General features: G+C 49.5%; 1 protein-coding gene across 1 annotated transcript in view; it reads left to right on the top strand.

Moving 5' to 3' along the window:
• The window catches only part of SDK1 (sidekick cell adhesion molecule 1), a gene marked incomplete at its 5' end in the record, with an annotated part of 671475 nt that overhangs the window by 506406 nt on the left and 154397 nt on the right, over nucleotides 1-10672 (top strand). The window contains 2 exons of the mRNA XM_081035288.1: nucleotides 7006-7153; nucleotides 8080-8220. Of these exons, the coding sequence (XP_080891414.1) occupies nucleotides 7006-7153; nucleotides 8080-8220 (289 nt within the window). The remainder of the gene's footprint in view (nucleotides 1-7005; nucleotides 7154-8079; nucleotides 8221-10672) is intronic.

The raw sequence follows: 10672 nt of genomic DNA, 5'->3' as shown, positions 1-10672 counted from the left end.
GGGAACCCCCAGCCTTGGGCCTGGGGATGGGAAGCCCCTGGTCATCCTTCAGCCTGACTGCAGCATGCTGAGTTTGAGATGATATTTTGGGGTTCAGGGAGCAGTGTCCTACAGGCAGTTTGCCGTTCCTTGAGTGTGGGACGTTCTAGGACCGACAGTTGTCTTGAGCAGGGCTGCTTATGTCTGCTGGTCTAAGATAGCTGTGGAGAACATCCTCCAAGGCCCGAGGCCTCTCCCCAGCCCCACCCCCAGCATTTTTGGGGCGGCAGGTAAAGTTCCCCTTCCTTCACGGAGAGTCTCCAGGCGGCTGGCTCAGGCCTGTTTCCCACTCTCACAGGTGTCCCTTCACACACAGCCCGTCAGCTGTCTGACACACGGCTGCTTTCCGTATGGAGGCCGCGCCCGCCTGTCACTGCACAACATGCTAAACGTCTCCATCCCCATTTGCTCTTATGCACTTAGAAGCTGATGGCTTTGTGCTGTTCTGTTTGCCAAGATGGCAGACTTTGTTCTTCATGGTTCAGGTCGTTTTAATGCTGTGTTTGAAACATGTCTCACCCAGGTGTTTCCTCATAGGCTCAGGTTGGTAAGAAGCTCTTTATGGTTTAGCTTTTTTTTTAATTTAGGCTTTTGCATATTGAACCTCACATTGGTAACATTGGCTCCCATTTTTAAATCCATCCAGGGAGATGGCACGTCACAGATATGTACCAATCTTTATCTTGCTGTGTCTGTCGTAGGCCCAGGCCGAGGCTGAGGTGGAGGGTTTCGGGCTTCTCTCCCCATCAGATCCTGGATCTCAGGGAAGATGAAGAGGTGGGCAGGGGCCCCAAGGTGGCCCCCACATCTCCTGCTGGTCCTCACCTTCTGGGGGGCCCTTCCCAAGCCTGTCCACAGACTGACGTCACTTCCTACGCAAGTGCCCGTGGCATGTCTTCCCTAAGGCTGGGTCAGCTTCCGTAGAGACAGGGCCATCTGCTTCCACCCCATCCGCCAGCCAAGCTTGCACCTGTCCCCTGCCACCATCATGTGTATCCTTTCCAAAGCTGAGTTCCCCACACCTCTGGGTTTATACGATCCCCATCTCCACTCTCTCCGGCCTTTTTCCGCTTCTCTGAAGCAAACGGCTTCCACATGCTGATTCTCAGGAGTGTCGTCCCCCCGGAGACCTTAGCCCACAGCTCAGGAGGCCCCGCGCCCTTCGATGGGAGCCACTTAAGGTCCCAGAGCATGTTTTTGGCGTCACTTTGGACATATTGCTTAGCAAGGAGTTTCACTTGTTTCCTACATGCTCAGCTCTACTGTTTGTAACTTTTAAGGCAAAACTTGGTGCATTGTAACTCTAACCTTCAAACTTTTATTGTTTCTCTAAAGACTCTGATCTTTGACTCAGTCCCTCTGTGCCTCCTTTTCTCGTATGAAAGGGAGGGTCATCATATCTGCCTGAATGTTATTGCGAAGGTTAAATGTGTACATACAGACTCATTAACAGTGCCTAGCACATGGTAGGGGTTTTCGCTGAGCAAGCATTTATTGCAGTCCTACTATGTGTCTGGCACCCTTTAGGCGCTGAGGATCTAACTAACAGTGAGCACAAGAGCTTCTAATGGCGTTTACCTCGTGAGTCGCTCTTTAAATGGATCATCATTATGCTAACCCAGAGCTTATATTTTAGGAGACACAGTATGCAGACTGCTGAGGCCAAAACTTTAGAATTAGAGGTAGAAAATAATAAATTTGCATCTTAATTTTTCCATTTAACTTACTCTGTCACCTGAGGGAAGTTGTGGTTTTAATGAAAAAATGTTTATTCTCATTCATATAAAAGTACAAGGTAGAGCATCCGTTAAATCACATTTTTCATTTGCCAAATGTACAACTGAGGACAGTTCTAATGCTTGATACTGGCAGTATGATGACAAAATAGTCACTTTCCAAAACTTTTAACTACGAAAAGTACTAAATATACATGTAGATGCAGAGTATGCACGCATGTGCTCAGCTTCAATAACCGTTGACATTTTACCATACTGTTTCATAATTTCCTACTTGTTTTCTGCCAGAGCATTTTAGAGGAAGTCCTAGATGTGTGTCATTTCCTCCGTAAGTGATTCAGTAAACAGCCCCCCAATGAAGACATGACACCTAACAAAATTCATGCTGATCCTTAATACGTCTTATACTCGCCCGTATTTCAATATCCCTAATTGTTACTCTTTTTAAATGACTTTTCACAGTTGATTTGTTTGCATCAGGACCCAAGCAAAGTCCATCCATTGTGTTGCTGGTTTTGTCTCCCACGCCTCTTTTTTGGGGGGAGAAACAGTGCACTTCCAGGACCTTGTTCCAAGTCGAGTTGTTGTCCCTTCAGTCTTAGTTGTCCCACACCTCGTGATTGATAAGCGTGGCCACCTCCCTTTCCCCTGCTCTTGCCTGGTACACAGTCAGGCCGTTTGTCCTGCGAATGTCCCAAGTCCTGGATTTGGCTGAATGCGTCCTCGTGGTGTCATTTAATTGGCTCCTGCATCTTCTTTATTGCCCCCAAACTGGAAGCAGTTCTCATTCAACTTCGGGTTTTGTGTGTTTTCTTGGAGTGTGTGTGTGTGTGCGCGTGCGTGCACTTCCTGAGTGTCGCTGGGTAAGAACCTCAGTAGGAGGCTCCGAAAGCCCTGTTTGTATGATGTGTGATCCGCCCACGAGTCGAGGAAGCGAAAGCCCGCCAGGTCTGGGAGAAGCTCCTTCTGCGCCCCAGTCTGGGTCCCTTGTTTGTGAGAGGAGAGAGCGTTCCTGTTCCCCAGGGGTCCTGCCGGTTCAGCCGTGAAAGCACAGACTGTAAACCGCTGTACAGACGGCAGGTGGTAAGAAGGATGGTCCTTTTGGCAATTATGAAAATCTTGTTTAGAAAAGGAGTTTCCTTCCCCAGGCCCCTTTAACTGAGAACACGGTAATGCTGTTTTTATTGGAAAAAGCTTCCAGTACATTTGCAAAGATTGAACACCACCAGCTTTTTAACTAACAGACAGAGTGGAGGAGTGATTAACCGTTCGTGGATCCCGGGCTCTCAAAGCGAAGGGAAAGGTTAGTGATACCTACCTGTGTGGCAGGTTTGTTTGATGGAGACCACAGTGCCTCAGTCTCCCAGGCCAGAGCCGCAGGACCAGCCCTGAAGGGGAGGGAGGAGGCCACTGAAACTTTTATGGGACTGTTTCCTTTATCAAAAGGCTTCTGTATTCCAACCCCAAAGACAAGCCTTGCAGGGCTATTTCATGAGGCCTGGGAGAAGAATCTCTTAAAGGGATTTTGCTTATTGATTGTCGGGAGCAGACTTGCTGTTTAAATTTTAACAGCTCTCAGCAAGCGAACACTTCTGAAGCTTGTGAATGAGCAAATTCTTCCCAAACCACTTTGTGTGTGTGTGTGTGTGTGTGTGTGTACAAATCAGAGTGCCCACAAGATGGATCGGTTCATTTGTATCAGGTTTCAGCTTAATCGCCCTTTCTGCCCAGTCTTCTCTCTCCTAGTAGGAGAGGAAGGCAGCGAATGAAGAGTTCCCCAGAAGCAAGCGGAGGACTGAACAACCGCAGGCCCAGTCGTCAAATCCGACTGGGCCGCAGGTCCCACTACTGGTTACCCACTCTCAGGAACTGTGTGCCCTCTGAGTGAGCAAGTGGAGAAGCAGAGGCTGGTCTGGGTCTGCCTGGGGCGGGCGGGGAGGGGGGGGTGAGGCCGCATCCTGGCGCTCCTGCCACTCCTTACTACGTCATCGCGTCCGTCAGCTGCTTCCACCACTGTCCTCTTGACTTTGCCTCTTTCTGAAATTGCTGTCGTCACTCTGTATGTGCCTGAGCAGGTGAGCTGTTCATTCATAGACTCGAAATCTGCTGAGAGAAAGGGATGGAAGAGAAGTTCTACTGTGCACTGTATGTGCCGAGGCCCCTGTGGGAGCAGATGGCACTCTGGAATTAGAACAATCAGGGAGGACATTTACAAAGGGACAACGTACAGAGGAGTGGGGGAAGGGTACAGCAGTAACCTGGGGCTAGCAGTGAGCAGGCCGGGACCCCCTGAGGTCACAGAGGCAAGGGGGGCTGCAGAACCCACATGCACAGCCACCACGATGAGAAGATAGGATCCTTTGGGGGAAGAAAGCAGATAGTGAGTAAGGAAGGCCCTGGCCTGCTCTCCCCACTCCCCGTGGTCTCCCAGGGAAGCCCGGGGCAGAGAGCCCTCCCCTGCCAGGCATGTGATCCCAGGCCCAGAGCCCGTGGACAAGGTACAGAGTGGATCTGGGAAAACAGGGACGTCATCAGCACCAGGATCTGCATTGGCCAGGCTTTGTGCCAGAGGCGTCAGTCAGATCCTCTTATTTCATACTCACCACAGTCTCCAGAGTTTTGTGTTACTTCCCCATTTAAAATCATTCAATTGCGGTAAAATACACAAAACAGAAAGTTGACCGTCTTAACTGTTTAAGTGTGCAGTGGCATTAGGTGCACTCACACTGGTGTGCAGCCATCCCCACCATCCGTCTCCAGGACTTTCCACTTTCCAAACTGACACTCTATCCCCATTAAACGCTCACCCCTCGCCCCTGCCCAGCCCCTGGCACTCACCTACTTCCTGGCTCTGCAGGGAATTTTACTGTGGGGACCTCATCAGTGGTGCCACACAGTATGTGTCCTTATGTTTGTTTCCCTCAGCGTTCAGTCCTCAGGGTTGATCCGTGTTATAGGAGGGGCAGAATTTTTTTCCTTGTTCAGGCTGAATAGTATCCCCTTGTGTGGATGGGCCACGTTTGTTTCTCCATTCATTCTCGATGGACACTTGGGGTGCTCCCACCTTTTGGCTACTGTAAATAATGCTGCTATGAACGCAGGTGTACAGATAGCCCGTTGAGACCCTACTGTCAGTTCTTTGGGGTATGTATTTTGAAATAGAATCTGGATCTTATGGTAGTTGTATTTTTAATTTTTTGAGGAACTGTCCTACTCTTTTCCATAATGGCTGCACCATTTTTCACTCCTCCCAACAGTGTCCCAGCGTTCCAACTTCTCTACGTCCTTGCCAACACTTGCTATTTGCTACTTTTTTGATAACAGCCACTCTAATGGGAGCGAAGTGGCTGTCGTGGTGGCTTTGATCTGTCCCCCATCTTGACAGAAGAAGCTCAAACAAAATTGAACAACTATCAGTGGAAGAGCCCCCTGACAACTTCCGTCCCTGTTTTTCTACTGCATATCAGTTGTCTTCAGAATGAGAACTGTTTCCACTGAGGCTTGACTAGGCGTGGACAGGCCTGGCCCCACCACCACCTCCGTCACACTGATGCTAGGGGAGCCTGTTTCGTCTTCTGCTCCAAAAGGAAATGAGACAAATGCCTCTTTTCTGTAAGGAAGCCTACTGAGCTGTTTGGTGTTCTAGGAGGGGCTCAGACTCCCAAAGTAAACAGAGAAATTGGTGTGAGTTTTCCCATCGACAGTTAGGGATGCGCACATCACAGTTTTTAAGGAAGCGTGAAGAGAAGGGAGCCTCCTGAGCTGCAGATGACCTACGTCGCAGAAAAGCAGAAGCCAAGGACACTGACATGCCCAACTGGCGGTAATGACTGCGTTCCCAGAAAGGCATTTTTGGAAGCAGCTTTGTTTGAAATAATTTAAAGGATTCTTGCGTTGTAGCTCAACTGGCAATGTAACTTCAGAGCCATGTAACTTTGTGGTTGAGGAATCCAGCTGACGAGCTCCGACTCGGTGATGGACATCTCTGTACGAGGGTCAACACAAGTCGCCATTGAGAGTTCCATTTCATTTTGGAGCAGTTTGTGGCTATTTGTTGGTGACTCGTAGGGAAGTGGAGTGTATATTTCTGATGATTTCCCAGGTGCAGACTCATGAATCCTAACTGGTAGGTCTTCAGGTTTTTGCAGAAATAGCTATGGTTTTGTATGTATTGTGGAGTGAGCATCCAGCTGGCACTGTCTGCCACCTGAGTGTCGCCAGATGCCCCAATGGAGACCACGTGTCACCTCTTTCTCATCATCTCCAGTGTGGGCAAAAGGGGTTTTTTTCACCACTTCCAAGAAGCGAGAAAGGCAGTCTGATTTCCACAAGAATCTTCCCCTCCTCCCCCCCCCAATGTTTTCTTTCCCTGACACCTTGAAAAAGCAGTTGGGGCATCAGAGCAATTCCGAATGGGAACTGACAGTAGGTGCGCAAAGCCACTGCCAGCTCTTGTTTGTTCCAGGGCATCACTCTGCATAACGATCGGGCCAAAAGCATGCTTAAACTCTGCAAAAAATATCACGCAAACGTGGAGGAGCCCGGCAGAACCTCCTGGAGCTTTGCAGGCAAGGGCCCGCTTGGCTGACAGAGTCACTCTTGCACACCTGCCGGAAGGCTGGGTGGAAAGATATTCTAAACTAGCTGTGAATTTCATTCCGTCTCTCCAGCCAAAGCCACTCAGGGGTGTGGTGGTGTAATGGGCTGCCACGCAGATGGGCTGCAAAATGCACATCCCATCTGTCTTTATCATGCTCATTTCCTCTTTTATTAAAATGTTAATGAATATAGTTTTTATTTATCATTCGGTGACATGTGCAGCATCCTTTTCTGGAAGACAAATCTGCAATCTGCCTAATCATGTGAGCTGACAGAGAACTTTCCCCCTTGCATAGTTAACACAGGGCAAAGGAATATTTTGGTTCCATTTAAACTACCATATGCAGGTTGAACAAGAAAACATCCTTTATTTGTTGATGGCAGCATGGGGTGATGGGAGAAACACTGGACTTGAAGCGGGAAATTGAGTTTAATGCCAGGCTCGCCTGTTACTAGCCTCATGATCATGGGCCTCAGTTTCCACAGCTATTAAATGGACACAAGTACCCCATCTCCTGGGGCTGCCGTGGTGAGCGAATGAGATCATTCACGGGAATGCATCTCATATTTGCTTGTTACTGTTCCAACATGTGCTCATATGGGTTTGAATTTGTTTTGCTCATTCTTTCAGACTCTCCGTGGAAAGTCCATCTGTCAAACGTTGGCCCCGAGATGACAGGCGTCACCGTGCATGGCCTGACTCCAGCTCGCTCCTATCAGTTCAGGGTGTGCGCCGTGAACCAAGTGGGCAGGGGCCAGTACAGCGTGGAGACGAGCAGGTGTGTGACACGCGTCCCTTGGTGTGGTGATGGGGAGCAGTCGCTCCTGAGCAAACAGAAGCGCGGTGTTAGATGCCAGAGTCATCAGACCACATACCCATCCTCCATCCCTAGTACCACACCAGGACACAGTGGAAAAGACTAACAGAACACACAGCGGGGCTAGCGGGGCTTCCTTAGCTGCTCTGAGGGAATTTCTTAGACTTCCGGTGCTCTGGCTATGCCGACATTAATCATTCCTGACCACACAGCCCTGGGTATACGTGAAATTAAGGGTCTACAGTGTTTTAATGCCCATTATCCACGCTGACTGCCAGCCAGATGAGAGCAGGTGCCTCGTCGTGACAAGTGAGCACCCAGCAGGGTGTCGAAAGGGAAGCTGACGCAGTGAGGGCTTCCTGGTGGCCTTGACACTCACCCCCCGGAGGTGCTGGGCGGCCGCCTTGGACGCTCATTCAGATGTGACGTGGGAGAGCGCCTGCCTCTAATTCCAGTGTGCCCTCCCCAGCCAACCTGAGCTCGCAAGGGGCGTGAAGTGTGGCGTAACGGAGCTCTAAGTGACTTTTTACAAAATGGGGGAGTCTGATAGGAGAAATATTGAAAAGGCCGAGGAAAACGATTTGGGCGGCACCTCCGGCAGCTCACTCAGGCTTGTCACCCTTTTAAAGGGCAGAGGTGCTGGAGCTGTTCAGGCAGAGTAAGGTCCTTCCTGTGTCTGCCTGTCACTCGCTTAACTGACTTTCTATTATGTTGATTTGTTGTAACTGTTTCATGCTGTCCCTTCGGTTTGATCAGCTGTGTGTTTTGCTTTATTTATCACTCGATTTTAGAAAATAGTCAGGCTCAAGATTCAGCAAGACGAGAACGCACATGAGCATGCTTGCGTCTGGGGCTGACCTCGCTGCCCTGCCGTCTTTTGTTTATAGGTTGATGCTCCCTGAAGAACCACCCAGTGCTCCCCCGAAAAACATAGTAGCCAGTGGGCGTACCAATCAGTCCATCATGGTCCAGTGGCAGCCACCCCCAGAAACAGAGCACAATGGGGTGCTACGCGGGTATATCCTCAGGCAAGTAACCTGTGATTGGCCGTTGTTAGACTATCATCACAAAGAGTCAAGTGTGTGCTTTGCTGAGGTCGCCAGCTCCATCGTTTATAGGGGCCCAACAGTAATGAAGAGAATCAGGCCAGCTGTAGGACTCTAGGGAGTGGAGGGGGCTGTGGCAAAGTGGAGAGGATAAGAAATGTGCACAGCCTGGCAGAGACAGTCTCTGCATAGCCAACCAGAGTGTGTACACATGAGAACCCGGGTCAATGGTTGCATTTTGGCAGAAGAATGAGGGGGATATTACGAGTTGGGAGCGAGGTGTAGTCCTTTCACTCTGAGCTTGTACCAGGGGCATGCATTGGTAAGTATAATAATTTGAATGAGTGATAATGCAATTGATTTAATTATTACCCAGCTGTTACCATGCTAATATGTTGTTCCATATTGCCAGGTCTGCTAGGGTTTCAAAGACATTTAAAAATCTAGCTTTTTACATGCAATCTCACAGTTTTGGAATATTGGAGATGAAATCAGTGTACTTTGAAACACCGGGCGGCCACACACATGAGGGCCGGATGTGGCCCACGAGCGGCCAGCTGGCAGCCGTGTTGTAGAAGGGGCAGGTAGGCCTTTTAGAATGTGGAGAGGACTCTGCCAGCCTTGGCTGGGTTTCAGAGGATAAACCTCCTGTGCCCAAACCTCTGCTAATTTTTAAATTGCACCAAATGTGATAATTGCAGAGGTTTGTTGACACAAATAAAAGGAAAACATGAAGCAGTATTGAAGGATAATTATTAAACCTCTTCTAATAGATGTACAGCTGTGGACGTGTGCTAATCTGACATGGACTTGGGCCCCCTTGCCAGCCTTAGGAGGCAAGAACCATAGGCAGCCATCATTACCTCCCTCTGAATGCCCGTCCATGCCCACTCGGAGCGGGTGACAGGAAGGTACTGGGTTAACAGAGGTCTTCAGAGGACAGGTGTAATTTCTGAGGAAAATGTAAGAACGTATGCAAGCGTTGCTTCTTTAACTCGTCTCTCTTTGCACTTGGAGGACACCTCATCATCCGTTCGTCATTTCACACATGTTGGTCTGTGTGCCTGTCACGCCAGTCTGTGCTGTCCTCGGGTTCTTCTCCACACACGTGAATTAGCCTCTCAGCACACGCACGTCATTACCTGCCTGACGTGGTTTACCGCAGCTGTCCCTATGAGCGCAGCAAGGGCTGGAGGACTAGAATCAGCCCTGGGCCCCTTCGGTCACTGTCCCCAACCACCTTCCCCCATGTCACAGGGATGAGGAGACTGCCGTCTATCCCCCTGCAGGCAGGGGCGCTGTGGGCTCCGGTTCCTGTTGACCCTCCTGCACAATTTCCAGGCCCTCCGTGAACAGCCTGGCACTTCGCACTGTCTGAAGACTGAGGTTGTCTGTCCATTCGTGCCACTCGTTCCCTGTTCCAGTTGCCACTCTTGTTCCACACTCATCAACTAATGAAAAGAATTGCCTTTCCCTCTCGGACCAGCCCTTTGCATGAGCACCATCCCAGCTGCCTCTGTTTTTGAGCACAGGGAGGAAAAGTTTTCTCAGGCTCCAGCTGCCAAGTAAGGACTTGAAAAGTCAGCTCCCAGAACCAGGCTCAAGGCATGGAGTGTAATAAGAAAATCCCTCTGATGTGACAAGGCCCCATCGGAGACTGCACATTTCTCTATTTTAAGGGATTACTACTGTTAAAAGGATTTTCCATGATGGTGTCAGTAGAGTCGAGTACTGGAAAAGAGGGCATCTGTATTTGTAGGAGCTTAACTCCAGAAAGCCCTAAAATGAGGATGCACTACCCAAGGCCTGTGAATATCAAAGTTTTCAGAAATTAAAGACCCGTGCCGAAATGCGTTTTGCTTGGAAACATTTCCAAATAATCCTCCAGTCTGCAAATCAGCTCCATTTGCAAGCGTGTCTCCTCCAGGGCACACGTCTCCATGTCAGAGCTGCAGCACCACCCATGGAAGAACAAAATGGAAATAAATCACCATCAGGGCTCCAGCCATGAGAAGTACTTAGGATGCGTGCACAGGGATAAAATATTTATAATAATGGGCAGGGTGTTTCTCTGAGAGGAGCAGAAGGATTGTGTCCTTTATAAACACTCTCCTGTTTATAATCCGTATAAAAAATCATCTTGTTCTGTCTGAGACGGTCTCCGGGGCAACACATCCCACCAGCCAGAGGACGATGCCCTGCTCTTCCATTATCAATTGTGACCTTCCCAGACATTCCGTGACTGTTCCAGAAGCATCCTGAGCCACTGGTCAGAATGGACCAGCCTACTGCCACAGAGGGAAGAGCAGCCCGTTCCCAAGACTCGAATTCTGCAGTTCATTTTGCACAATTGTGTAACGGGGGGTCCTGGAGAAGACGTGTGGCCCATGCAGGCTTAGTGTCTCTTATAATTCGGTTCTGTGTGAGTGTATTT

This window comes from Rhinolophus hipposideros (assembly GCF_964194185.1).
Source record: "Rhinolophus hipposideros genome assembly, chromosome: 23".
In the NCBI taxonomy this organism is placed as follows: Eukaryota; Metazoa; Chordata; class Mammalia; order Chiroptera; family Rhinolophidae; genus Rhinolophus; species Rhinolophus hipposideros.
This window is presented reverse-complemented; position numbering and strand designations above follow the sequence as displayed.